Genomic DNA, 27,493 nt, shown 5'->3' on the forward strand with positions numbered 1-27,493 from the left:
TGGATATCAAGTATCTAGACTAACTAGTTCATGAAGCATCAAATTTCGAAATCGAATATCGACTAAGCCAGCCGACCAAGCCAGCTCCGCTCACACCCGCCCAAATCCACTGGCTCAGTTCCATCACTTTCATTATTATTGATTCCATGTTCCCTTGAAAGTTGAGAAAGTTGCACCTCCCGTCGACCCCTCGCAACGATTATTATTGGTTCCCAGACGCCAAAACGTCAGGACTGTTTAGTGCTTGCTCAGCCCCAATTACTTAATACACGACGAGACAGGCACACCTAAGGAAGAGTGGAAAGTCCATCGCAGCGGGACCCAGAGAAGTTGCCCGCGCCTCCATTCCAGCCTTAGTTTCTTTCTTACTCTCGCTATCATCAAACTTTCGAACTCCTTTCCTCTATCATCGCTTCAATAGAGCCCCAAAAGAAGAGGGACGTTGCGACTCTCATTTCCCCCTTCTCCCTTCCCACTCCCATCCCACTCGTCCCTCCCCCTCCCTCCTCCTCCGTCCCACGAACCTCCGCCCACTTTTCCACCACACGCGACCGCCAATCCCGCATCCATCGACGTCTGAGCTCGGTCTGGAAGAAATCAAGTGCTGTCATAAGGTCGTCCTGTCTGTGCCAAGCGGTGGATGCACGCCGCGTATCTCTCTTTCGGCTCGCCCTGATCGGCCTTTTGCTTCCCAGAGGTGTTGAACTGCCAGCACAGCATGGGTTCCAATCTGCCTGCGTAAGTTTCGCCCCTCCCTACTTGGGCCGGCATCCGAGAAGCGGAATCTTCTGCGTTGGTTACCTACGAGGACGAGATACTGACGAGTGGATGCATTTATAGCCAGCCAAACCTTCGGCTCACAAGTAAGCTGCAACACAGTTCTTACCCTGCATCATCCCGACACTGTCGGAGTTGCATCCAGGCTGTTTTGCGATGGAAACTGACCTTGCCTCTTGACAGTTATCGCGGCGGATGGGTTATACAAGCGCGATGTGTTCCGTATGTCTTACATTCTTGCAACTATTGCTTCTTGTCCGAATATTAACTCTTGGTGCTTTCGCAGGATTCCCTGATCCGTTCGCTGTAGCCACAGTCGGTGGTGAGCAAACGCATACGACATCGGTGATCAAGAAGACACTGAACCCCTATTGGAATGAGATGTTTGATCTGTACGTCGCCGTGCATCTGCTGTCCAGAGTGTAGCCGGTGCTGATTATCTTTATCCAGCCGGGTCAACGAAGATAGTATCCTCGCAATCCAGATATTCGACCAGAAGAAATTCAAGAAGAAGGACCAGGGGTTCCTCGGTGTGATCAATGTGCGAATTGGAGATGTGATTGATTTACAGATGGGTGGCGATGGTGAGTTACTTCCAGTTCGGCACACCTGCGACATAAGTCGGCTAACCTCGCGTCTCTTACTCCTCGGAAACAGAGATGCTCACTCGGGATCTCAAGAAGTCCAATGACAATCTGGTCGTACACGGCAAATTGATCATCAATCTATCTACGAACTTGAGCACACCGAATACCAATCAAGCTAATGGCCTGCATCGATCACATGTTCAGTCATCAACGTCCAGCGGCCTCGTCCCGCAAGTGGCCCCGCCGTCTTCGCATCCCGCCGCCTCCAGTGGTACAGCTGCAGTTGATCCGTCCGCGTCGAATCCATCTCTTAATCCCCAATGTGTTCCTTCCACTACCCGGCCATCAAGCACTGCCGCTCCCGCCAGCGCAGCTGGAGCAGCCGCCAACAATAGCCATGGGTCTCGCACCAATCTCAGCTCGTTCGAAGACAGTCAGGGTCGACTGCCAGCCGGCTGGGAGAGGCGAGAAGACAACTTGGGACGAACCTATTATGTGGACCACAACACAAGAACCACCACTTGGACGAGACCATCATCGAATTACAATGAGCTTGCGCAACGGACCCAACGCGAAGCTAATATGCAGCTTGAACGGAGAGCTCACCAGAGTCGAATGCTACCGGAGGATCGTACTGGCGCCAACTCACCTAATCTGCCGGAGAGTTCACAGCAGGCCCACACCCCGCCGGCCGGGGGCAGTGCCAATGCTGTTTCTATGATGGCAACAGGAGCCACCACTGCAGGCACTGGCGAGCTTCCTCCCGGATGGGAGCAGCGCACGACCCCCGAGGGGCGACCATACTTTGTGGATCACAACACCCGTACCACGACTTGGGTGGATCCGCGACGGCAGCAGTACATTCGGATGTATGGACAGAATGCCAATGGCACGAATACTACGATCCAACAGCAGCCGGTATCACAGCTGGGACCCCTGCCCAGTGGTTGGGAGATGCGCTTGACCAACACAGCGCGAGTGTACTTTGTCGATCACAACACCAAGACCACTACGTGGGACGACCCCCGCCTGCCGTCGTCGCTGGACCAGGGTGTGCCACAGTATAAGCGTGACTTCCGGCGCAAGCTGATCTACTTCCGTTCTCAGCCCGCTCTGCGGATCATGTCCGGACAGTGTCACGTCAAGGTGCGCCGGAACAATATATTCGAGGACTCGTACGCCGAAATCATGCGGCAGAGTGCATCAGACTTGAAGAAGCGCTTGATGATCAAGTTTGATGGTGAAGACGGTCTCGACTACGGTGGTCTTTCTCGGTATGTTCCTTGTCTCGTTCTAGGGTGACTCATATGACCTGCATTTACTGATGATTGACCTAGTGAATTCTTCTTCCTTCTCTCCCACGAAATGTTTAATCCGTTTTATTGCCTTTTCGAATACTCCGCACACGATAATTACACCCTGCAGATTAATCCCCATTCCGGTGTGAACCCCGAGCACCTCAACTATTTCAAGTTCATTGGACGAGTCGTCGGACTTGCCATTTTCCACCGCCGTTTCCTCGATTCTTTCTTCATTGGTGCGTTCTACAAGATGATGCTTCGTAAGAAGGTTTCTCTCCAAGACATGGAGGGCGTTGACGAAGATCTCCACCGTAATCTTACCTGGACTTTGTAAGTTATTCCGCCGGCATTCGGAGTGCGTCCAGGGGTTTCTAACAATCTGCAGGGATAATGATATTGAGGGTGTTCTGGAGCTCACCTTCGCCGTTGATGACGAAAAGTTTGGTGAGCGCCGCACGATCGATCTGAAGCCCGGTGGCCGGGATATCCCTGTCACAAACGAGAACAAGGCAGAATATGTCGAGTAAGTTGCTATCTTCCATTGGCCTCCGAAGGCGGAGGACGATCAGGATAATGTTGCTAACCGAGGTCTTTAGGCTGGTCACTGAGTGGAAGATTGTCAAGCGCGTTGAGGAGCAGTTCAACGCCTTCATGTCCGGCTTTAACGAGCTGATCCCCGCGGATCTGGTCAACGTTTTTGACGAACGTGAATTGGAGCTGTTGATCGGAGGTATTGCCGATATCGACGTAGATGACTGGAAGAAGCACACAGATTACCGTGGCTACCAGGAGTCAGACGAAGTCATCCAGAACTTCTGGAAGGTTGTCCGAACCTGGGATGCTGAACAGAAGTCGCGTCTTCTCCAATTCACCACTGGTACATCTCGTATTCCAGTCAACGGGTTCAAGGACCTTCAAGGCTCTGACGGGCCGAGACGGTTCACCATTGAAAAGTCTGGCGATCCGGCGGCATTACCCAAGTCTCACACGTGGTATGTGAAATTCCCACTATCAATTGTTTTGTCATTTTTCTGTGTTCGCGAGCTGACGGCATCAGCTTTAATCGTCTTGACCTTCCTCCGTACAAGTCGTACGAAACACTCGAACACAAGATGTCCATTGCCGTGGAGGAAACATTGGGTTTCGGACAGGAGTAGTCGCTTTCGATTTCGAACAGGACAGGCATTTCATCAAGAAACGGGATTATCCATGCATCCCTTGTTTTAGCATTATGTCGCTCGCCTTGGGGTATGCGGCCTGATTCCAAGCGAGGCCAAAAATTGGGCGGGAAGTTTTCCATTCTTGCATATGCAGATGCTGCAGGGTATTTCCTTCACTACTATTCCTATCGCTCTTTGTCAAGCCATCGGTGCTATCTCGATTCCCTCCAATCGCTATTCTTCTTTCGCTCGTTTCGTCCTCATATTCCCCATCTCCGCCTGACGAAGGTTTTTGTCTCATACAATGTGCTTGCTTGGAGAAGAACGTTATACCGTGGATTTGCACGCGGCTTCGGATTTTTTTTCCCCATACGAAACATTTTTTTTTTCTTTTGCCGGCGCACCGTGTATATACTTGTGTATTATTTTGACTTATGGATACCGTGAAGCCAGAAAACATTCCTCGTCATTAAAGGGATCTTGTTGCATTTATCCAACGGTGTAGTAGATTAAAGGAGAATGCTCGAATGCGAAGCAACAGCTTTGCGTCAGGATCTGTGAACTGGTCAATGTGACTGGTCACTTTCTGAGGTGTTGTTTAATCTGCCGATTTGCACTCGAGGAAATGAGACCATTGAAGCTTCCACGGCAGATCAGAGAACAAGGGGACGTTGAAGAATAGTCCTCTTTGATTTTTGAGGCCTGCAAGCTGGATTTTTCACGCAACGATAGACCAGTCGCCCCTGACACAACACAATACAACACAACACAAGCAGATACAATTCTCCGTCCGAAAGTCGAGCAGACACTATGCTGATGCTCCTTTGCCAAGGCCTCTAGTGATTCCGCTTAGCATCGTACCGAAGGCCCTGGGCCAGCCACACCCTTCAAAGCTGATACTGCTTACTGTGGCATCCTGAGACCTGTGGAGCGCAATCCCAATCCATCTCAATGTGACACACGCTTTGATATCTCCGGCTCATAGTCTGTCACTAGTGTCTCTGCTATGCGGCTGTCATTGGTCAATCTCATGTCCTGATGCACTGATTATCTCCTGATCAGGGTCTGTAGGCGGATATTGAAACTTGGGGGATGAGGACCCTGAATCTGCTTCTCGGTTTGTACTGTACTTAGTTCTCTGTGCAGCCTCGACAGATACTTTATTTGATCGGTAGATTGGGGAATTGGGCCGCCGTATCACAGGATGAGCGGACACAGCATGGCTATGGATCTCTTCCTGCCGACAGTTCTGGCAGGTGGTACTGTGGTAGACAGTGTGTAGATACTTAGACAGGATACTTAAGACTACTACATGTACGGTTTCAGCCCTTGCAGGGTCTGTTGCCCGATTTAGTCGTTCTTCACAAGCCGTGTGACCTGACCATGTCCTTTATTTAGTTCCTTACCTAGGACTTTTCGCTCCCTTCTCTCTGTCTGTAGTTCCTCCGTTCGCTCTTTTCATCCTCCTTACTCTACCACTCACACTTCACAACTGTCTGCCTCACCTTCCCCCTAATACACGATACTTGCACTGCTCAAGATGCATTATTTCACCTCCACCATCACTCTCCTCGTCGCCTTCACCAGCTTCACTCTAGCGCAGCAGACGAGCGCAGCAGCAAGCGCCGTCCCTACCGCTAGCTCTTCCTCGTCCACTAAGCCATGTGAAGCCCAAAAGTACGTTCCATCTATCCTAGGCTAGCATAACATACTGACAAACTACAGCATCGTCGACGCCTGCCTTGCCTCCATGAAGCCCCAGCTCGACAATTGCGGCCCGAACGACTGGAAATGCCTCTGTGATCAGAGCATCAATGTCCTGACGTGAGTGTCTTTCTCCTTTTTCCCCAAGTAGCATACAGGGCTGACGCAATCATAACGCAAAGGTGCTACAACAACTGCCCCGGACACCCTGACAGCTTCGGCGCCGAACAGACCAAACAGTCCTACTGCAATGCCGCCGGAGCTTACTCCAGTCTGAGCTCTTCGACGGCCACCGCTACTACCACGACGACGTCTGCGACCAAGACGACGGAAACGGCGGCTGCCACGACCACCACTTCGTCTGGATTCTCGCCGAGTGCGTCCACGGGTGCGGCTGCGGGATTGGCTGTTGAGGGCGGGGGTTTGTTGGCTGCTGTCTTGGCTGGGTTTATTGTCTTGTAGGCTGGTCCATCGCCAGCTCGGGATTGAGGGGATGGGAAGCGGAAAAGGGAGTGGAGGAAATGCAGAGAGTGGAACGCAATGGGTGATTGATAGGGAGGGATGTTGAGGAGGATGTACTGTACTTAGTGTCATTGAACTAATCTGTATTATGCCATATCCTTCAGGGGGAGAACATACGCAATTCACTCTGCTTTAATCAGGCTGATAAGTACTCGCGCTGAGCAAAAGTGATGATGTATTCCAGCACTACCAGCACTACTAGCCTCAGAAGACAAGACACAGGCTCATCGTCGCCTTTTCGAGCTTCTCACTTCCCCCGCTTGAACATCCTGATCAGGCTTCCGTTTCGTCTCCTCAACTTCCTGAGCAGAAACAGGACCATCTCCAACAGGATGACCCGAAACATCATAATGCCTCAGCACAAACGCCACTTTCTCAACATCCGCACAGGAAACCGCACCGGAAGACTGCGCAGCCAGTCTAGCCCGCAGCCGCTGCATAGCCTCCCAGAGCTGCCGGTACTCCTGCAGGTTATACTTGACGTTGAGTTCGCCGTTCGGACGTATCCGCTTCGATGCGCCGCCCTTCCTCTCCCCGCCATCCTCGGCGGCGGCGGCGGCGGCAGCAGCAAACGGAAACACCCCCAAGCAAAGCCAAAGAAAGACATCATCGCTATAGAACGGCGCCGCCTCCGTCGCAACAGACAGGATCAGCGAGGCCGTTGCGGGGCCCACGCCCCGGAGCGGAGCGGTCAATGCCTCTAGGCTTTGTTTGGGGAACGCGCTGTCCACCTCCGACTCCTCCGACTCTGCCTCTGCGTCCGCGGACGCCAGATCGGCGGCCGGATCTGACGCCGGAACGGCAGCGAACGCAGAGGTCGTCGTCCGGCGGACGAGAGCAGCCTGGTTCGAGCGGACCAGGCCGAGGAGCGTGGGACGGAAGACACCGTGTTTTCTATCGCTTATCAATATCGCGTGGCAAGATGTAAAAAGCGAACTGAGAAGACATACAGTTTCCACTCCATTAGCTGCACCAACTCGTCTTTCTCTAGGTATCCACCGACATTGGTCTTGGATCCTTTCCCTTCTGTAGCAGCAGCGGTCGCAGCTCTCTCCCGCACCCGCGTTGGTAGAGTCCCGTACCGCAACCCGTTCAGAGCTAGGTACGCCTGGACTTGGTTGTCGATATAGCTTTTCTCATCGAGTGTCAAGGTAGGATGCACAGCGGCAGAATCCGCCGCAGGTTTCTTTTCCTTTGCTCTCGTCTTCTTCTCTCGGGCTGTGGCGGCTTTGATGGCCTTTGCGGTCTCCTTGCGTCGTATCACCGTCTCTACGGTGGTAGGGTAGCGTGCAAGGAGGTCATTGAACGTGTCAATGGTGATGTGTGAAGGAGAGAACTCAGGAAGTTCCTCTGTTTGGCCGTGAGGCTCTGTTTCTGCATCACTTGGGGGGTTTTCACGTTCTGAGGGCGCCATGTTGTTATTGTTGTTGTTGTCAGGTAACAAAGAGCTGTGGCGTTTACAAAATATGTTTAAACCGCACAATCTCCGAACCACGCAATCTCAATCCAATCCTTCAAGTGTGACTCTATTGTCGAGTTGATCTCAGAATTGATAAATTACCAGACTGGTTTTTAACTTCGCAAGGGCTGGACTAACCTACGCAGTGGTGACCAGAGCAGACTGTTTTCGTCTATTGATTCAAGTTCCATCTGCTAAAGCATACTATAATCGTATCACCACACCAGAAAGGCTGCGAGAAACATTAAAACCATAGGCACATGTGGCTAAAAACATGATGGCGTTGAAACCATCCGGTATCGGGCATCACCGGGACCGCAGTAGTGCTCTCAGAGATGAAGATCAACTTCAACGAAGAGATTGCAAGGCGAACCGTACCATTCAAACTATCACATACGTCCGCGCTCATCACAGAGGAGAACACGTGCATGGCAGAAAAAAGAAAGAGGAGAGAGTTACACAATTACAAACACGCGAGGGTATCCGCTCCTTCTCATTTCTAGAAAGGGGAAAAGAAAACGAAGAAGAGAGAGGAAAAAGAGAGCCGCACAAGTCTAATGCTTGCGTCCTCCACTGGATTTCTTCGAGGCATTTCTTTTGCCTTTAGCGGATCTGCTGTTCGGACTGACAAAGCTTACCCGCTTCTCGTCTTTGCTCCGTTTCACCGGGGCAATCGAAGCAGACATGACTCGGTCCTTCTTCTTCGTGCTACTTCGCCGGAGCGATCTCGACAAGGATTTCGAAGGATGAGCCGCACCGCTGGCCATGTCGGGATCTGACTTGGGCCCCGTGGTTGCCGGCGAGGCCGCAGCATCTTCGCCGTCTTCTACATCAATGTGGCTAAACTCTTCATCGTGGTCGCCGGCCTCGGATGAGCTCGGTTCCGGGCTGTCGGAATCCGAGGCTGCCCCGTAGTCATCATCGTCGCTCACCAGACTTGGGGCTTGATTTGACTCCAAAGTGGTTGGACTCAATTCTTCCCGCAAGTCCTCCATGGCAGCTGACCTAGACACGGAAGACGCCGGTCCATAGGAAGACTGGAAGTATCCATTCGGAGACGTAGAGTGGTGATTTGTATTATCAAATCCCTTGCGGCTTCCGGGCCGCTGGGATGCGCTTTTAGATCCCGTCGTTCTCATCGACTGCCTAACGGCACGATTCCCAAGGGGTTTCCGAGCTTGTGTCGCAGCGTCTACAGATGTTTCTGCTGGGTCATCTTCCGACTCGGCTCCCGAAGAATAAGCTTCGAGATCCATCGTCGTTTTCGCTTCGCCCACTAATTGATCCAGGTCAAGCCCTACACCCCTGCGTTGCATAAGAGAGGAAAGATGTGGGGTATCAGGAGACCCGGTAAACGAGTTGCGATGGGAGGCTTTCCGCCCCACGGAGGTGGTTCGCTTGCCTGCTTGGGAATGCATAGACGGCGTCTCCACCGCAGACGATGCCCGTCGGCTGGCGACAGAGTGTCTTCGCGGCGTCATAGTGTCACCGGCACCTTCCGGAACCGATGAGGGCGTCTTGGTCGATTGCTCGATTACATGCGCGGATCGAATAAGCGGGTGGACGAAGCCAGCCGCAGTTGTGCTGGGCGTTTCGTTTTTTCCAGGGACAACGGCACCTGCCTCATCTACCTCAACCGGCTCGCCCGAGGCCATCGCGGCGGCATCGTGACTGGCAAAATTTCGGTTATGAGCGATGCGACAGTGGTTGATGAAGCCCTGAGTGCTCGAGAAATTGTCTCTCCGACAATCCAAGCAGATAAGCTTGACAAGTACACCGTCCGACTTTCGCCGGATAATCATAGGGCCAGCCTTTTCTTTGGGGGTGGGATATCCACTGGGGAGGGACTGCAATTTGGCTCCAGCTGAGCCTCTTTGGGGACGAGATTTGTTGGCGAGATAGCCTCCATCGACAGGATTGCCACGAGTCGAACGACCCTCGGCCAGCGGAGTGCCGAGAGCGCCCGGAGTCAGGGGAGTCCCTGACTCGAGTTCGCCTCCGTCAAAGTGCGGATCGGGAATGAGCCATCGCGCATAATGTCGCGTATAAGGACCGTCTGTGACACCCCATGGAGCTGGGGATATCGGCGCCACACCATTTCCAGGAGCCCGTACTGCCATACCTATGCCGTTACTCACAGACTGCGACACGCCAGCGACGTGAGATCCAGGATACGGTATCTCGGTGCACCGGCGCAGTTGTTCCAGCGCAATCTGGCATTTTGCGATCTCCTGGTCGATCAAGCGCAGTTCATTGTGCTTTAACAGCACCTCCAAGCTCAGCTGCGCTTCCAACGTCTCTCTTAGCGTGTCCGCGTCAATCTTGCGCGGCGCGGCCGTTTTATCGGCGACGATGGAACTGGATGAGCTCGAACTCTGCCGACGACGGGGTGACTTGGATGACTTTGATACGGAACTGTTCGAAGGACTATCTCCGAGGGATGCCGAATTTCGCGACACCGCAGGCTCACCGTTTACAGTCGAAGAAAGGGTCTTCTTGCCGGAAAGTGAATTACTCGACGCGTCATCGGATCGTAACTTTGTTGCGACAGGAGCATCTTCGACAGCGGCCGCATCACTGGAATCAGACCGTTTGCGCTTCAGTTGGGGCAATCCGATACTGTTGAGGCCCGGGGAAGCACAGTGTGGCGAAATCGCAAGCATCTTGAGCTCCTCCGCCATCACCTTATTTCCTCCGAGAGCAGAGGACCAAGGAAGCAGCCGAAACATGCCATGCGAAATATGGTCGGACGCCAGGATATTGATTTGTCAGGTTGAGTGGTGGAAACTTTGCGACTCGTCCAAAGTAGAAGCCACGATAGTGATAGGAGGGGAAAAAAGGAAGGAAGGAAGGGGAGGAACCGCAGGAATATTAGACTAAACAAGAATAGACAGAATAGAAGAAGAGGAAAATAGGTGTAAATTTAGTAGTCTGCTGCGCGTTGAGGCCATGCACCGGTGCAGGCGAACGCAATCTAGATAGATAAGAGGGAACAGGGTAAAAGTGGATGATGGAGATGGGTGGACGGATGTTGCGGATCAAAGGGATAATAGGAATGGTTCTTGAATTCTGAATGTCGATTGGTGTTTGCGACCGTCAGAGCTCAGAAGGAGCAGAGCAGACAAGCAAGGGGGGGAATCGGAAAGTGAGACGGGAAACCAGAGGAAAGCTCGGGGGGATAGGGACAAAGAAGGATAATAATTTAGGTAATTATCAGAGATAAGAAAACAAGTGTCAATCAGAGGACCTCTCAGGTTCTCAGCGACTCATGCAGGACGAGAAGCTGAGAAAACAGGCAGAAGGGGTAAGCTGAACTCAACCACGGCTTGAGATGAGGGAATACGGGGAATGATGACGCTTAAGGATGGACGATGGGGTTGTGGGTGGCGTAATCTATGATTAATAATAACAACAACAAGGATATAACATCAACAAGAGCATGAAACAAACAGCAACAAATAACTGGGAAATTCAGGAGTAACTGCAGTATATTGCAATTAGGACAGGGACCAGGAACAGACTCGAGCAACGGTCGGTTGGGTGACTTGGGTTGCAGTGTGACGAGAGTGACAAGAGTTACGGCGGTTGACGATAATAATATTGGATAAGGATAGTCCACCCAGGTACGGAATAGTTCCACTGACAGATGAGGAGAGAGTTTCAGACAAGGGGGCGGTCTCCAGATGATCTCGTAATAGTCGAGGATGGAATCGTGCTTGGAGAGTGACAGAAGGAGAAGGGAGATGGCTGTGTAGTAGTCTAAGAGATCTGTTGGGCTTTTGGGAGAAGAGGGGGGAGGACCAGGAATGCGAATGGGGAAATTGAGAAAGGGAATGGAGATCAGCTTGATTGATTGATTGATTGATTGATTCACACGGAACCTGGATGCACAATACACAGCAGAGTACGGAGTAATAGCGTGGACTGGAGTTTAATGATTAGTTAGACAGTTACAGTTATCTAGTCGTCCTCTTTAGCAGTCAATCATAAAAATAAAAATGAACCTACCTCAGAAGACAGACTTCGAACTGAGACATTATTATTGCTAACCTACCCAAAGAAAGTACGAAACACTCTGTGATTATTATTACTATTATTATTATTATTATTATCAGTATTGTCACCCAGTTACCCAGTCATCTCATCTTACCTTTGAGTGACAACATCCTATGCCTAGATGCCTAGGTAGCTAAGGTACCTACCTATTTACTGTAACAGACTAGATAACAGGCGATTGACTTGCTCCAAAGTTCCCCCAGGCTACAGCAGTCAGAAATAGTGACCTGTCAAATCAGATTACTTTTCACTTCGATCTAGAGAAACAGGATGCATTCCCAGTGGATCCTCTGATGTGATCCGGGGCCTGGACTGGCCCATATTATTCGGCGCTGCTGCGTGGTCCACCTTGGCTTCGGCTCATAAACTGGTTAAAAAAGTCCGAATTCACGACTCTCACTGGATATCAAAGCAGTCGCATTTTGGAACAACGGACACGGCCTTTCCTTGCGTATCTTCACTGTATTAGAATCATGAGATAGACTGTGTACTCCATACTCACTTATCTAAGTACTACGTAACTATCTACCTAGTAGGTAAGGTGGAGAGAGTGGTAAGGTTAGTACTACTGGTAGAGAGGTACCTCTCTGTCTAAGGCACATTAATTACAGCCTTAACAAGCATGGATCAATCATAGGTACCTTAGATGCTGCATCGCCACCGCGGTCACACCGAATCAAATTGCCGCCATGCCTAGATACTATCCAGCACAAATACCTTTCTAGGTATCTAATGCCCTCTTTGCATGTGCTGACAGCGGCTATGGTTGTAATAGGTTTAGTCGAGCTTTGGGACTATATTTACCTCTCTACTGTATTAAAGTAACATAAGAGGTCTACCGCCAGATAGAGGAAGAGGAACACTAACTCTAATCCACTCAAAACTCTCCAGAGACACAGATACTATGATCGTGTCTGTGAAAGTCTGTGGAATGTTCTCAGTGATAAGATTTTCTCAAAAATGCATAGACTGAACCCCCCGCATTACCCTGATGTCTCTCCACCAGCTATTGCAGGCCAGGCCCATATAAGCGAAGCAAGACACCCAAAGGCAATCAGACACTTCTCGAACAAGTGCTCGAAAGCCTGAGCACTCGAACTGGTTCCAAGCGACTCTACAGTCAAGAAATCGGGCTAATGTCAAGCTTGCACCATGATTATTGGATAGACGAGGAAGCCTTCGTCGTTGCAACTCCGCATCCCACGCTCTACCGCCTGCTATGCTCGACTACGCCAACAGGCTCCTCTGAATGTCTGCAGCGCACAACCGACATGTTTTCAACAGAAGAAGTATAGAGGTTCAGCGATGAGAGCTAATGTTGCTCCATCACGTCAGACTATGTGCCTACTCCTCCTACTGTTTACCGACCTCCGAACTCCGAACAGAACTTGCTTCAAATGATCATCAAGTTCAAATTCCAACGGCTAACTAGATGATGGCCCTCTCCTGATGACCAGAAAATTCAGGCGGGGGCCCTGGGACGGTCTGGGAATTGCCGCCACATATGCAGCCTGGGCAAGGCATGCTTGGAGGAGTTGCTACTGGACGACCAAGTACAAAGACAATGGGACGGCTAATGCGCAGGGAAATAGGCAGGGTACTGGAACCTCGAAATATTTCTTTGGGAAGAATATCTGAAGCGGACGAGCGAGAATCGTTTACGAGTTTGGACAGAGATTTCATGTAACAGACAATGTGCTTTCATCTCACGGGACCTGCCACCGGAAGCCTCTACCATTCAGGGCACCCTCATTCGGAGTCCTTTGGTCGAAGCGGACATAAAAGGCGGGATGACATCTTCGGGACGAACAATATGATACATGCGGCGTCAAAACCAAAATCCTAGACAAGAAAACCTATAAAAGACCTGGCTCGCAGCTCTTGGCACATAAGTAGAAGTCGTCATCGTTCAGGTTGCTTGAACTTTTGTTGCAGTGTTATACAAAACACCAATCGTGGAAGGATCGTCGGCTTATCGGTTGACCCAAAGGGAATGTGTTGTGAGGACATTTACAGGCAGGTAAAAAAGATCGACCGGCAGAAACCCGCAAGACGATCAGTCCACCTTCATACGGAGGATAAAGTTGACCACGACAGCCGCCAGAAGGGACAATGCCAGTACAGTGGGACCGTACCGGTCGTCAATTCCACTCTGCCCACGTCGCCGAATACTCTGCGCCCGCCAGTGAAATGTGAAAAGAGCGTATAACATGGCTGCCATTGCGATGATCGTGAACAATCCGGCGGAGATGCGACCGACGCGGTCGCCAAAGTTGAGCAGGCCAACGGCCAGTCCGCCCAGGATCACCGTGAAGTTGAGCCACGAGAGAAAGGTACGTTCATTGGCAAAGAAGACCTTGGGTTCGACCCGGGTCGGCAGGGCAATTCGCTTGCCTGTATCGACGGGTGATGAGTAAGGACACAGCGATCCAAAATGAGGACGCAATTGCTACCATGACACATACCTGGAGCAGTCTGCAGGAGAGGTTGACTCGACATTATTGGCGAATGTGAAAAATTGGGAATAAAATGGGAGAATTAAGGCGGATGGGAGTGTCAAGAGAGCTACTAAGGACGGATTCGACGAGGAACAATTGATCAATGGTTGACCACACGTAGGTACGTGATCACTGATATCCTGCAGCTTGTATGGTAGAATTTAACTGGAAGGGGAAAAAAATTGGTAAGAGATGAAGACCTCACAGCCCAAAGGAAGCTATAATAATGGTCGCAAGCAGGTAATATATGGGCGCTGGCTGGACTGATGTAACTAAGACAACTAAGAGGCCTGGACTGAGACTAATCAGGAGAAATACCCCTCCTGGTCAAGCGGTCAAATGCTAGCTAAAAGAAGACTAGTGCATGGCGCTGATGGTGCTTCTGCCCAATTCGACCGCCCAAGAGTTGCCACGTGCTCCATCTCTTTGTTGTGCTTTGATTGCCTGAGGCCTCGACATGGAATATCGTTCTGCCGTGTCCTTGTGGCGGTGACGGTTTGAGATAAAGTAGAGGCTAATCTGATTCCGGAATAGCTTGGCGCAACTCATTGTCCAATGATTAACCGCCAAGCCACACCCATGATGCCACAGACTCCGATGTTGTCTCGTCCCCCAAACATCCAAAGCAGAAATCACATCGGCTGTGATCTCCTAACCTTTCACTTCTCCTGTTTCCTGCAGAGCTATCCATATCTGGTTATCTAAATTTCCTGAATATCTGTACCCCACCTGGTAAGCTTAAACTGGACCTGGATCCCGTCAATTGATTTGTTTGACTAGCTCCGAACAGCGGTCTCATTCCCCCCGCAATCGCGCCTCCAGCATGCGTGGTTACGCCGCATTCCCTCGACCTGCACGCCAGTTTATAGACTTTGAAGCGATATACCTGCTGACTATAGCGCTTTAGCTCACGTATCACGATTGCGAACGCCTTCTACAAGATACCTCATATACAATGGCTGTCGAAAAGGGACCTGTTTCTGTGCGTGACCGACCCTATCTATCTTAGCAGCCTCATCTGCGACGCCGCGCATCGAAATTTGCCTTCGTTCAGATATCAAACTTTTTTCCGCGGATACTGACTGCCTTTTTCTCCATCTTTTAGCCCATACCCATTCCGGAGCTCACCAAGATCGCCACAGATGTACGTTGATTGCCTGTTCCACTCCGTCAATAGTAGCCATTGTGATCGACTTGCATACCTTACATTAGCGAAGATCTGAATTTGGGCATTATACTTGTACTGACAGGTCGATCCAAGGCTTGTGATGCGGCCCTGAAGAGCGCCGAGGGTTACGAGCACGCCAAGGTCGGCGAATGGAACTCCCAGATCATTGTGAGTATATCAACCTGCGGCAAATGATATGCGCTCAGGCACGTTGACTACCAAGAGCATGTCTGATTTATAATCTTTTGATTCGATAGAACACTATCCTCAAGGCCCTCATTGCAGCTACCGCACCAGAGACACCCGCGACATCACCTCCATACCGCTTCACCGTCAACAGCACCATTGTGCAACAAGGCTTGATCGATAAGTCTTCCGCAGCGGACGGTGCGGTCGGCAATGCTGGCAAGCGTGGTATGCACTCTGCCTCGGGCGCCTTCTGGGACGTCAACCGCGATGGAATGTGGACATTCAAGTATCCCGGGGCTGAAGAGCGGGGCCTCGATGTCGTCGTCAGTGTGACATGGTTTGCTCTGGGCTAGTCTCATTCAGATCAAGAAATTTATAAAGTGAAAGAAAGGAAGACGCCAATTTTGTTTGAAGCTTTTGAAAGTTCAACGTTCCGTTCTGATGTGACTTCCATTTCATCTTCATTTCTTCTACGACTCTGCGGTTGTTTTCGCATGCCTTCACCTGTTATATGTTCTCAGAGGCTTGATGTACAGGAACAATGTTGATTACGATATCCCTTAGTTCAAGAATTGCCGCAATTTGTATCAGCACTTCAGGTCCCGAGACCTATAGATGTTAACTCTCCAGCACACTAGGGTGGAAGAGGTCTCGGGAGACAAGCAAAGAGGTTAAAAAAGGTTGCACCAACGAATGCTTTCATCCAATCGAGTCATCAAATTCAATGCCACTACTTAAAAACCGCCCAATTTCATGAACAGACAGTGAAGGAGTCCGAAGAAAAATCATTAGAATGGATAAGCTAAGGGGACAACCGAAACACCGTATCAAGCGGTAGTAAAGCTTCCTTCTCCCGAGACCAGACGCCATGCTAACCAAGGAACAATTGAATCAATCGAGACAAAGGAAAGAACAGATCATGATATGGACATGTAGTATGACACGCGAAAATCCCGGAATTTCACTGGGCTACTCTATCCCACCTCAACGGGGTTCTGAATAGTCGTTCAATGCGACACATACCGCTCCGCGGTGATGCCCGCTGTATTGACGAATGATTTGACCCGAAGCCAGCTCCCACAGACGCGCATAATGATCACTCGAAACGGTGACAAGATAGGCGGAATCTGCAGAGAACGCGCAATCCCACACCCAGCGTTGATGATTGGCTAACGTGGTCTCTAGAAACGGCGTCCCGGTAGTCATATCCATGGGTGGTCCATCCGGTTGCACCGGGAAAGTCTGCTGCGGCTCCGGATTTGCAGGAGCATTTCCTCTGATGTAGGTAATCGGGTTCAACTCCCCGGTTCTTCCCAGGTCAGCGCCAACGTGAAGGTCCTGGACTTTGGGCGATGTCGGGGACGCAACGGGATCTTTCGCTACAGACTCTTTGGCTTCCGATGCAGGCGACTCATTGCCGTTGGCTTTGGCCTTGGCTGCTGTTATCGCTGCCATCTTAGCAGGGGGAAAATCAGGATCGAGATTCCAGACCTTAGCGGTATGGTCGGCGGAGCAAGTTGCCAAATGCTTGACGTCGGGAGAAAGAAGAACCCGTGTGAGATAGTCTTTGTGAGCTTGGAAGGTGCAGATTGGGACAATACGAGTCAATTCGGCGTCCTGGATCATGCGCCAGATGTAGACATTGCCCTAGAACCAAGTGCTCATTAGCTAACGACGCTAGAAAATACCAAGTTCAGGCGTTACCTTTTTATTCCCTGCACAGAGGAGAGAGCCATCGCTTGCGACACTAACGCTCTGTACAGCAACGTCCTCCTCGGGAATGAGCTGGTGGGTGCAGACGCTCTCCCCCAGATCCCAAACCCTGACGATACCCGCCCGGTCACCACTAATTAGCTCACCCTGATTTGGGTGGATCACCACGTCATTGACTGGAGATTTGTGTGCATAATTGCGCTGCAAGCTTCCAGTACGAGTGTCCCATACTTTCACCGTCCCGTCCTCAGAGCTGGTAACCATCCACTTCCCCTCACAATGGAATGCGACACCCGTGATGTTGTTCGTGTGACCGTCAAATGTCATGACTGGATTCGGATTGGTTGACTTGATATCATAGAGCTTGACATTGTTGTGTCCCGCGGCCGCTAGGTAGCGCTTGTCGGGAGTGATGCAGAGGCGATTGACTTGAGAGTCAGGATGCTGGATTGTCCGCGAACATATTCCTGAGAGGGCCTCCCAAAATCTATTCCGGACAAATCAGCGCACAATTCCCTAAAGAATCAGGCAGCACCGGAAAGCATCCGCTTCGCCTACCGAATTGTATGATCATAGCCCGCTACGACATCCCACAACAACTACGTCAGTCATGCAGCTCTGACAGAGTGTGAGATTGCGAAATCTTCCCAAGCCCTACTTACCAGTACAAAGAATGACACTCATTATGAGTAATTACAGCAATATAGGACTCAAAAATCTTCGAGGATGCTGGATGATTGAGAGCCCTCGTTGGGTGGTTGCGGGTGAGGGGAGAAGTGAAGTATTTGGTATGTTGGAGAGGTACTCTTCCTGCCGGCCTTTAACCCCCGATTGCAATCCTGATTGGGGTTAGTGCAACAACTCATGGGGAGGGCGCGTGAGCGGTTGTGTAGGCGGTGAACAAGGCGGAATGCCATTAACAGATCCGAAAAAAGCAGTTGTTGTTTTGTTCCAGCTTCACTTTGACGATATTGTCATATATCCCTTCAGGTCCCTTCATCCTATTGAAGGACTGCGGACTCTATTACCTTGCTTCTGCGCATACCGGACTCTGCTTGCCCTGGTTGCCATTTATTACCCGCCTAAAATGACCCCTGGCTCTCCTTGCTTGCTTGTCCAAGTCTGATTTTGTTGACTCGACTCCATCGAACTCGAACTCGCCTGATCGTTCCATCCCAAGGATTCCTTATTTTTATCGTTCTCTACTACCAGGACCTTGCATATCTGCTACATGGTCCTTACCTGTCAGCTGTTCTTTGATTGAGCAGTGCCCTCTGGCATAGTCATCCGTGTTTAGCTGTGGCAGAACAAGAGTGGCACAAGCGGCTGAACACCACAGAGTACAGCTACTCGGCGTGAGCATACGCATCTGCTCTCTGTTCAACTGTAGCCTTCATCAGTTCTTATGTGGTACGGTGTTCTTTGTGCTTTTCTGTTCATTTTGCTTTGCTCGCCACATCACTTACGCCTCGGCGACGTCAGTGCCTCGCAACTTCAATATCCGCCGCATGAAACCAGTGGATAAGTTTTGAGCTACCGCTCCAGCAGCTCATACCTGTGGTATTTTGTGCTACCCTGGTTATGACTTCCGGTTGTCTTGGGCTTTCTGAGGTCGAGATGGAAGGAAGCGTGGTTGAAGGTATTTCTACCTCTCTCCCGACCTGCCCTCTATTTTCGCAACCATATGACCCTCAGAGCCTTTTTGCTCCTGAGGATCTACCAACTCCCCCATCTTATCGTGATATGCATGTGAATGATCTGGGGCTTACACCTCCCCCTGGGTCGCAGCTGCTACAACCTACCAATGTCACTCGACCGCACCCCTTGCTTGACGAGCACGGCTCATCCGACGAAGATGTGAGGATATCTGTGGCCGGTCAGCCCGCAGGGTCGAACCACAATGATCAGACGAGAGGCCCACGCAAGGGCACACCCGACGACCCGTCTCTGTTGAGACAGGCGAGTTCATCGAATAACGAAGTTGGGCCACCTTTTCCTGGTAGTCAAGCCGCCAGTCCAGTCGGATCGATGGAGGTTGCCACAAATGCCACATCGCGGACCAGACTTCCACAGCCCTTGAGCTCGAACATTACGCCAAATGCAGATGATCTGCTCTACGATCCTCTCTTTGGTCCCGACTTTGTGATGCCCAATTTCGACGCGAATTCCTCGTCTTTGAAACGGACCGCCGACGAAGCCTTGGCTGATGATTTCCACTTGTGGCACAGGCCTGAGAAACGACTGATGCCGGATTCACTACAAAGCTCCAGTGCGCCTTCTCTGGATGCAACACCGTCTCTTTCCTCGCCCGACACTATTCAGTTAGATCATTTTGAAACAGTGCCCAATACACCAGGTGGTATTGCAGAGTCGCAAATACCCGCGCCTCCTTTTGACCCTTTTGATCCTCTATTTGAAGATCCTGCCTTCTACATTCCACCGAACCCATCTGGGATTGAGTATTCCTCTGAGGAGAGACCAACACTTCACTCTGCAAACGCGGAGTCTCCGTATGATGCGTCTCGTCGTCCGAGCTTGAATTCTCGTGGCAATGTCCAGGTGCAAGCTGCTGACAAGGTGACTTTCGATCATGACGCTGTGGGCGTATCACTTCCCACAAGTGAATTGACCAAGCGACAGTTCTCTCTCGATACCCAAGATGTTCTTGCCAATGCCGACCGTGAGACTCTGCAGCGAGTTGATCATGAACCTAAATACACATCACCATATCCAGTGTATCATGGACCTTTGGGCTATCTTCCCTCAGCTCCAGGTATTCACGTCAAGTGCATTCAGATCTCCAATGACCAGATCAACGCGCGCTTTTCGCATCTCAAATACAAAGTTCAACATTTCAAATACGAAAGAGACAAATACAGGGATGCGTGGTCTAAATGGACAGCACTGGAAGCATCAACAGGGAAGTCAAGGGCACAGATACTCGAGGAGGAAAACGCGACGCTGCGACGCGTGTCCACCCAACACCAAAGAAGAGCGGAGCAGTACAAGCAAGAAATAGAGGTCTGGAAAGGCAGACTACATGATCTCAGTGTTGTATACAACAACCTCCTGTATGAGATCCAGGTTCAGAAGAGAATGCCTGCCGTGGCTCCCATTCCGCGCGGGTACCGACCCCAATATGCACCACAGGCTGCAACGCATCCGCAATCTGTTGCACCCGGTCAGCAGCTTGCGAGCTCTCCTGCCTTGCCTCTTTCAGAGCATCCCATGCCAGGTCCTGCCTCTCCGCGAAACCATGGCCCTGTACCTGCTCAACAACTCGCTATGCCAGCTTTCCATGCGCCCAGCACTCCTTATACCCCCCTATCTCATCAAAATCCGCCTCACAGCAATTCGCAGCCTAGTGGCATCACAACAGGATCAGTGCAACATCCCGCTCCGGCAGAGCCACAGCCAGAAACGGTGACTATTGATCTTACTGACGAAGCGCCCAACATCACACCCAATCCAGCTTCGATTGCTCCATCGAAGCCAACGCAGGAAACCGGTGAGCTTCTTCAATCATTGCAGAAGAAGAAGTACAACTGGCTCGAAAGAGCATCAGGTTCCGCACAGCCTGCGGTAGCTCGAGCAGGACCTCGACCTCCGCTGCGCTCAGAATCCGTGCCTCGGGCCTCTCAGCAGTCTCCCGCGCCACGCTCAAGTAGCAATCAGCCGCCCAGCGTGCCTCCTTCCGAGATGCACGCAGCAAGCAGTACGAGCCATGACGATCAAATGGATGTCGAGGACGAGTTACTCCACGAGATGGAGGAGGAGCTGGCGCGAGGCTGAACGATTTTTTACGTTTCGATACCCATGTCATTATCACGGCGACACTGCATATTTGATCTTCTGTCGAAGCGTTCATGCGATACACCATGTCCAACGGACCTTGGAGGGCCCTCATGCATTGCACAGACCAGAGTTACACTTGCATATTGTAGACTAGTCAGCACTCGATGAGTAAAGGAAGACATCAGCAAATCATTGCTAGAATTCTATTTCAAAATACAGTCTAATAATCTATCAACTCAGCTCAAAATATAGCGATATCTATGGGGAAGACAAACAATCCCTTTCGGATCTGGAATCTAAGCAATCATGCCAATCGTTATGCGGTCGTAAGATTCATGAATGTTCAGCAACAAGTAAACCCAAAATCGGTACAGCTCCAGAGAATAGCGAATAGATCACCAGTTATATATCCTCTAAAGATGAGACACATGGTCTTCGTGCTCGTGGGAACTGTCCGGACCTGACGCGCTCGTTGCAACGGATAGTCCACATCTCACCGTAGCTGATCAGGACGCCGTACACAGCGGCTCGAGATAATGATGATGTGTAAGGTAAAAGGTCTCGTATATATGTACATGGTAATCGAGTCGAGTATTGACACTTGTTGGAGCATCTCACTTGCGTGTTGGCCAGTTTTGACCGGTAAATTGGTGCATGAACGAATCGTCCTAGCGGAGATGCTCTCTCTTTATCCCCTCGCGCTGACCGGCACAAAGGCCGAATCTGGGAGAGATTCCGTCCCCAGTCAGGGCCATGAGAGAGACACAGGAGGAAGCGACAAGGTTTTAATCCCGATGAAAAAGAGTTAAGCGTAGAACCCCAGTTCAATCTGTTGCGGTCGTCGAAGGACTATGGGGACTGCCCTTCTCCTTTAAAGCCCCTCGTTCTGTTTGCTTAATAGACTTGAGCTGTTTCCGAGCCTTGCGGCCGCCGCAACAGGCAGCACAGCATGAACCAAGCTCTACGATGAAAGCCAGAAGATTGAATGCCGACGCAATCCACATGAACGCCATCATCCGGGATCCCAATTCGGCACCTATGTTGAGATCGTATCCAGACGATGTGAAAACGTTCTTGAAGATGGTGAACATGACCGTGGCAACGACTGAGGCAACAATGGTGAAGAGAGCGGCGAGGAAAGTAAGAATAAGAAAAGGAAAGGCCCGAAGGAAAACGAAGGTGCGCCGCCGGTGCGCAGGGTGCAAATGGTTGACACTAGGGTCAGGCGAGATTGTCTGAGGAGGACGAGAGGAGACGGCAAACGGAGCGAGGAAGATCAGAATGAAGGTCAGGACAGTGGCTGTGATGAAGAGAGCAAACATCCAATGAGAAGCGAGGCGAGCGATTTTGAGGGCATCGGTAATATCACTTGGGAGTGCAACTATGAGCGAGAGGAGAACCTGAGGTTAACATTGCACATTCGATAAATAACAGTTTGAGATGGAGAGGGATAACCTACTGGCAGCTCCCGCCAATAGCTCACTGAGGATGATCTTGACCGGGTTGAACCAATATAGGGTTTTTGGCTTGGAGCAGTGGGTGATCCCGGAGTCCATATATCCTTCGCAGAAACCCCATAATCCCACCTGGTAGAAGTCATGAAGACCGATAGTTCTGGCAATACTGTTTATGAGAACAGCGTTTGGGACGGACAGAGGAACGATGTTTGATAGATCGATCTTGAGAAAGTAGATCTCTCGGAGAACCGGTTTGTCGAAAACATTGCCAATGACGACCAGAAGCAAGAAAATCCAGGCTATCAGATAGAGTAAAGAGCGTATGATCCGATGCCAAAGCACCTTCGACCGAGACCGGCCGTAAACCGGCCGTTCTGATCGTCTCTGGAATGCTGGAAACCTTGCCATGGAATCAGTATAGAGCTTCGGGGGAGACGGATTAAGCGTGCGATCGTTAGGCGTCCTGAGAATTAGGATTGAGAAGAATATATCAAAGTAACTTGTAATACGGATGGGAGTAATAATAGGAAATATCTATATGATTGTGGAAGCCCAATGATGCAGAGCAATTCCAAAGACGTAGGACGAATGACGTTAGACATGGAAGAGACAGGCGGCAAGTATTCAATATGGAATGTCCGTCCTCAGAGGGCAAGGAAACAATCAAGTAAAACGAAATGATGGGAAACGGAAGATTGATAGTAAGGAGATAGAAAGAATAAGAGTCGGGACGGAGACGGAGGGATAGTAGATTTTCAGCATCAAACTCGAGAGAAGGGAACTTGACGGATGAAGAGCGTCAAGACGAGCACGGAGTAGGGAGTTGACCACCTGAGACATCAATATGCCATCAGTCTAGTAGATAGATACCGGCCAGACTTGATGACTTGTACGTACTCTCACTACTACGTATCGAGTAACTCGGTGGAAAGGGTGCAGAAACAACTAGTTTCAGAGTGGGTAGGCAATAGTATTATGAGATACTACTGTCTATCTGTCAATCAATATCCCTTTTTCTGAGCTGAGAAGCTCCACTTTCGTCAGCGATCTTCAAATTACCGTCAGCGATCAAGTCAATTGGCACGGCCTGGTCGTTACGCTATTATCATGGATCCGTTGATCGACTGACAGAGGAGTAGCGCCATTTCAGACAGTATAACCTGAGTGACTCCTGTGTCGGATATAGCTGGACATTCCCTTATGCCTTTGTGTTGGGCCTCTAAAGTACCTAGGTAGGGTCTACTCTGGAGTGCGGTCAGTCTCAATAATTGGATGGGACGGTCTGGACTGTTGAGCAACAATGACTCGAGCACACTGCAACTACAGTACCGTTTATTCGATCGTAGTTGTTCATTGGCCCCTGAAATGCAATTCAACGTCATTGAGCCGCGAAGTTCCCCACTATGTGGATTCTGTTTTCCAGTTGCCTAATGCAGAGCTATCTATGATTGGGTACTATTTCAATATATCCACTAACGAGCGCCACGATCTGCATGGGATCAGCCACTGATTATCCAGTGGCTTGCAAGTGGGTCATCATTAATGCTCCTTTAGGCTTCGGATGCCTCAATTAACTTTTTCAAATTACGGATATCTAGTCCCAGGCATCTCTCGGTACTGGTAGGGCAAGGCACCTTTACACTACTACGTCAACCTCTGGAAGTTCGTTACAGGTATGATACCTAAACTTACCTTACCACACCCTCTGTTGTCTCTCTATCTCTCTCTCTCTCTCGCTTCTCCTATTGAACTCTCAAACCGTCGGCTGACGGACTCTGGGGTTCGGACTCAAAAGAGCTCATCCACTCCGTAGGGACATACAAAGACGAGGTTGCAGATTCAATTTAAGCCGTCAACGCCTGAGATAGAACGACCTATATGATCTGATTTTAATTTCCGACCTGTTTGAACCACATTGTCGTTCGCAGCAACAATGCAGTTGTTAACCTGTTGGCTGCCACTCTTGGTGGCAGCAGCCATTCCTCTGACGCTGGCTGCAAAAGATACCTCTGCTACAAGCACCACAACAACGACCGACGCTCTATTCACCATCACAGGGACTATCACAGACCATGTCAGCGATGCAACTTTGCCTACTGGCACTTATCTCTCGTATACTTCTACTCTTACTCTCACCACCGACAGCGATGGCAAAGTCGGCTCCTCGACCGCTGTGACTAACACTACCGCTGTCGGTAATTCGACCATTCATACCACTTCCACAGATACAATGACGAGACTGGTCGGCAATGCCACGGCGAATGCCACTGTGACTGCGTCGGCGTCGGCTTCGGCATCTCCCGTTGTCAACACTCAACCTTGCAATGGCCATCCCGAATTCTGTGCTCGCAAGTACTCGAACATCACCATGGTGGCTGCTCACAACAGTCCCTTTGTCAAACCAGGCAATGCTGCTGCGAACCAAGCGTTGGGGGTGGCCAGTCAGTTGAACGACGGTATCCGGATGCGTACGTACTCTTGAAGAACATGTCCTTGCGAGAGACCGACCGCTAACCTGATACGCGGGGCCCCTGCAGTGCAATTCCAGACTCACTATGAAAACAGCACCATGTATCTCTGTCATACCAGTTGTGATCTACTCTACGCGGGCACCCTGACTGACTACCTCACCACGGTCACCCAATGGATAAGACAGCACCCGTATGACGTGGTCACCATTCTTATTGGGAACTACGACTATGTCGCACCGGGAAATTTCTCCAAGCCGATCGAGGACTCGGGCCTGTCCGACCTGGTCTATACGCCTCCGAAGATTCCCATGGCCCTGGACGACTGGCCAACCTTGTCGACCATGATTTTGTCCGGCAAGAGAGCCGTCGTGTTTATGGACTATCAAGCCAACCAAACTGCTCTCCCATGGCTTATGGACGAATTTTCCCAAATGTGGGAGACACCTTTCTCGCCAACCGACCCGACTTTCCCTTGCACCGTTCAGCGTCCCCCTGGTCTCTCAAATGAGGATGCTCATAATCGCCTGTACATGGCCAACCACAATTTGAACGTCGAGATCAACGTTGCCAATATCGATCTGCTCATCCCCAACAGTGCGGAACTGAACCAGACAAATGCCGTGTCCGGGCCGGGTAGTCTCGGACGGATGGCCGAGAACTGCACTAGTAAGTTCTTCTCATGCTTGTCAAGTCGCTAGAAGGAAAGGATGTCCGGCTCTAACCTGTTAATAGCCATGTGGAATCGTCCCCCCAACTTCCTCCTCGTCGACTACTACAACTACGGCAATTTCAATGGCTCTGTGTTTGAAGTAGCGGCCCAGATGAACAACGTTACCTATAGCGGCGGCTGCTGTGGATCCACTTCTGCTGCTCCTAGCCTGATGCCGGCAGGAAGCTTGTTGGGCGCGCTGTTATTTGTTGCAGGTGTTCATTTGTTCGCCTCGATCTTCTAACTTGAGACTTGGGGCTTGTATTCACCTTCATCACATAGACCTCGGCTATTGTTTACTTGAGTGCGTCTGGAGTTGTGGGTTGCCATTTACGTTGAGGCATTATCTTTCATGATGATATGACTGCATTGATACATTTATTGACATGTACATATGTTTGTTCATATGGCATTCTTCCTCTACAGAGGATCATATTTAGGCATAGAAATAGGAATTGTTCTGCATCATGAAGACGCATCTGACTACTATATGAGAACAATGGGTTATTTGCACATAGGTCTGAGTGAACTCCATATACATTGGCCCGAACAATAGAGGGCGCCATGTATTGTCGAAATGGATCTGTTGATGCATATCCATTGGCTGATCGAATAGGGTTTAGCGCGCTCTAACCACATGATTTCCGGTTCCCAGTCATCATTATCAGTCTTCCATTCTTCGAGCTCCGCACCCATTCAAGCCCATTTTCCATTCGGTCAAAGACCAGGCAGACCCAATTGGCCTCTATATAACTGTCAGACCGCTTGAAAATTCGGACAGAGCGCTAGGGACTCGCCGTACACCACCAACCTCCCAAACTCCCAGCAAATCAAGCCAAAATCAAAAATGGTCGACATTGTCCCCCTCTCCTCTTACCCCTCGTACATCGACCTCCTCCCCTCCATCCAGACCTGCAACATCACCAACCTCCCCGAAAACTACTTTCTGAAATACTACCTCTACCATGCCCTGACCTGGCCGCAACTGAGCTTCGTGGCCGTCATGCGGCCCCGCAATGGTTACTCGAAACACAAGGGCGGTGCCGCAGGCACATCAGGCACAGGCACCGGCACAGGCACCGCCGACCTCTCCGGGCAGTATCCCAAGGTGGTCGGGTATGTACTTGCGAAGATGGAGGAGGAGCCGACGGACGGGGTGCAGCACGGGCATATCACGAGTTTGAGTGTGATGCGGACGCATCGCCGGTTGGGTATTGCCGAGAGATTGATGAGGATGAGTCGTATGTTTTTCTCTCTCCCGTGCTTTTTTCCCTTTCGAATTTCCCTGTTCATGACTGACGGAATTTGATTGAACAAAAAAGAACGCGCTATGGCCGAGTCCCATCGCGCCAGTTACGTTTCGCTGCATGTGCGTGTCTCCAACACTGCCGCCCTGCGTCTGTACCGCGACACCCTCGGCTTCAAGGTCGGGTCCATCGAGAGCAAGTACTATGCGGATGGGGAGGATGCGTACGCCATGCGCCTGGACCTTACCGATCAATGGCTGGACTGGAAGGAGATTGAGCGCATGGACAGAGAGCGCGCCAAGAGTGACGAAAAGGACGCTGATGAGGGCGACGAGGTTGGAAGTCTGGGCAAGAAGGAAGAAAAGACCGTCCGCGTCAAGGTCGGCCGGAGTTTGGGTGTCGGCGATCTGGTCGAGAGGAACGAAGCCAACCCTTCGCAACAAAGTGTCAGCTCGTAGAACCGAGTCTTCGTGGTCATTTATATACCTCTGAGAGCTAGCCTCTTGGACAATTACACGAGATCCTCGACAAATGTGCTCGATCTACAGAATATGCAGTGATATTGTCCGTTGAACAAGGCTATTTGAAATGAGATCCGAATATCAACATTTTAGACCAAAATATATCCATGAATATGTACTGACAATGCAAAGTCCTAACATCATAAGGAGGATCCAGGT

The 27,493-nt window shown here is 50.6% G+C and overlaps 11 protein-coding genes across 11 annotated transcripts; 6 read left to right on the top strand and 5 right to left on the bottom strand.

The window, feature by feature from the left end:
- Positions 1-718: 718 nt before the first annotated feature.
- Aspvir_006786 (NEDD4 family E3 ubiquitin-protein ligase) lies at positions 719-3,822 on the top strand (the record flags this gene model as incomplete). The annotated part of the gene is made up of 10 exons (XM_043269976.1): positions 719-738; positions 841-863; positions 961-999; positions 1,064-1,169; positions 1,228-1,361; positions 1,435-2,638; positions 2,702-2,995; positions 3,051-3,188; positions 3,262-3,657; positions 3,723-3,822. The coding sequence occupies 10 exons, from the start codon at positions 719-721 to the stop codon at positions 3,820-3,822; spliced, it is 2,454 nt and encodes an 817-aa protein (XP_043125911.1).
- A 1,543-nt stretch (positions 3,823-5,365) lies between these two features.
- Positions 5,366-5,991, top strand: Aspvir_006787 (GPI anchored serine-threonine rich protein; the record flags this gene model as incomplete). Its single annotated transcript, XM_043269977.1, has 3 exons — positions 5,366-5,502; positions 5,551-5,649; positions 5,712-5,991. 3 exons carry the CDS (start codon positions 5,366-5,368, stop codon positions 5,989-5,991), a joined length of 516 nt encoding a protein of 171 aa, XP_043125912.1.
- A 284-nt stretch (positions 5,992-6,275) lies between these two features.
- On the bottom strand, positions 6,276-7,465 carry Aspvir_006788 (uncharacterized protein; the record flags this gene model as incomplete). The annotated part of the gene is made up of 2 exons (XM_043269978.1): positions 6,276-6,945; positions 7,002-7,465. 2 exons carry the CDS (start codon positions 7,463-7,465, stop codon positions 6,276-6,278), a joined length of 1,134 nt encoding a protein of 377 aa, XP_043125913.1.
- Positions 7,466-8,064: 599 nt separating this feature from the next.
- Positions 8,065-10,239, bottom strand: Aspvir_006789 (uncharacterized protein; the record flags this gene model as incomplete). Its single annotated transcript, XM_043269979.1, has 1 exon — positions 8,065-10,239. One exon carries the CDS (start codon positions 10,237-10,239, stop codon positions 8,065-8,067), a length of 2,175 nt encoding a protein of 724 aa, XP_043125914.1.
- A 3,383-nt stretch (positions 10,240-13,622) lies between these two features.
- Positions 13,623-14,065, bottom strand: Aspvir_006790 (putative vacuolar transporter chaperon Vtc1; the record flags this gene model as incomplete). Its single annotated transcript, XM_043269980.1, has 2 exons — positions 13,623-13,960; positions 14,032-14,065. The coding sequence occupies 2 exons, from the start codon at positions 14,063-14,065 to the stop codon at positions 13,623-13,625; spliced, it is 372 nt and encodes a 123-aa protein (XP_043125915.1).
- Positions 14,066-15,019: 954 nt separating this feature from the next.
- Aspvir_006791 (dynein light chain Tctex-type family protein) lies at positions 15,020-15,774 on the top strand (the record flags this gene model as incomplete). Its single annotated transcript, XM_043269981.1, has 4 exons — positions 15,020-15,046; positions 15,170-15,208; positions 15,326-15,400; positions 15,490-15,774. The coding sequence occupies 4 exons, from the start codon at positions 15,020-15,022 to the stop codon at positions 15,772-15,774; spliced, it is 426 nt and encodes a 141-aa protein (XP_043125916.1).
- A 631-nt stretch (positions 15,775-16,405) lies between these two features.
- On the bottom strand, positions 16,406-17,818 carry Aspvir_006792 (WD40 repeat domain-containing protein; the record flags this gene model as incomplete). The annotated part of the gene is made up of 4 exons (XM_043269982.1): positions 16,406-17,068; positions 17,126-17,621; positions 17,693-17,714; positions 17,797-17,818. The coding sequence occupies 4 exons, from the start codon at positions 17,816-17,818 to the stop codon at positions 16,406-16,408; spliced, it is 1,203 nt and encodes a 400-aa protein (XP_043125917.1).
- A 933-nt stretch (positions 17,819-18,751) lies between these two features.
- On the top strand, positions 18,752-20,926 carry Aspvir_006793 (uncharacterized protein; the record flags this gene model as incomplete). Its single annotated transcript, XM_043269983.1, has 1 exon — positions 18,752-20,926. The coding sequence occupies one exon, from the start codon at positions 18,752-18,754 to the stop codon at positions 20,924-20,926; it is 2,175 nt and encodes a 724-aa protein (XP_043125918.1).
- Positions 20,927-21,753: 827 nt separating this feature from the next.
- Positions 21,754-22,794, bottom strand: Aspvir_006794 (SUR7/PalI family protein; the record flags this gene model as incomplete). Its single annotated transcript, XM_043269984.1, has 2 exons — positions 21,754-22,310; positions 22,389-22,794. The coding sequence occupies 2 exons, from the start codon at positions 22,792-22,794 to the stop codon at positions 21,754-21,756; spliced, it is 963 nt and encodes a 320-aa protein (XP_043125919.1).
- A 1,525-nt stretch (positions 22,795-24,319) lies between these two features.
- Positions 24,320-25,810, top strand: Aspvir_006795 (PI-PLC domain-containing protein; the record flags this gene model as incomplete). Its single annotated transcript, XM_043269985.1, has 3 exons — positions 24,320-24,854; positions 24,924-25,523; positions 25,590-25,810. The coding sequence occupies 3 exons, from the start codon at positions 24,320-24,322 to the stop codon at positions 25,808-25,810; spliced, it is 1,356 nt and encodes a 451-aa protein (XP_043125920.1).
- Positions 25,811-26,413: 603 nt separating this feature from the next.
- Positions 26,414-27,271, top strand: Aspvir_006796 (peptide alpha-N-acetyltransferase complex A subunit ARD1; the record flags this gene model as incomplete). The annotated part of the gene is made up of 2 exons (XM_043269986.1): positions 26,414-26,807; positions 26,889-27,271. The coding sequence occupies 2 exons, from the start codon at positions 26,414-26,416 to the stop codon at positions 27,269-27,271; spliced, it is 777 nt and encodes a 258-aa protein (XP_043125921.1).
- Positions 27,272-27,493: the final 222 nt, after the last annotated feature.

This window comes from Aspergillus viridinutans, assembly GCF_018404265.1.
Source record: "Aspergillus viridinutans IFM 47045 DNA, scaffold_4, whole genome shotgun sequence".
NCBI classification, from domain to species: Eukaryota; Fungi; Ascomycota; class Eurotiomycetes; order Eurotiales; family Aspergillaceae; genus Aspergillus; species Aspergillus viridinutans.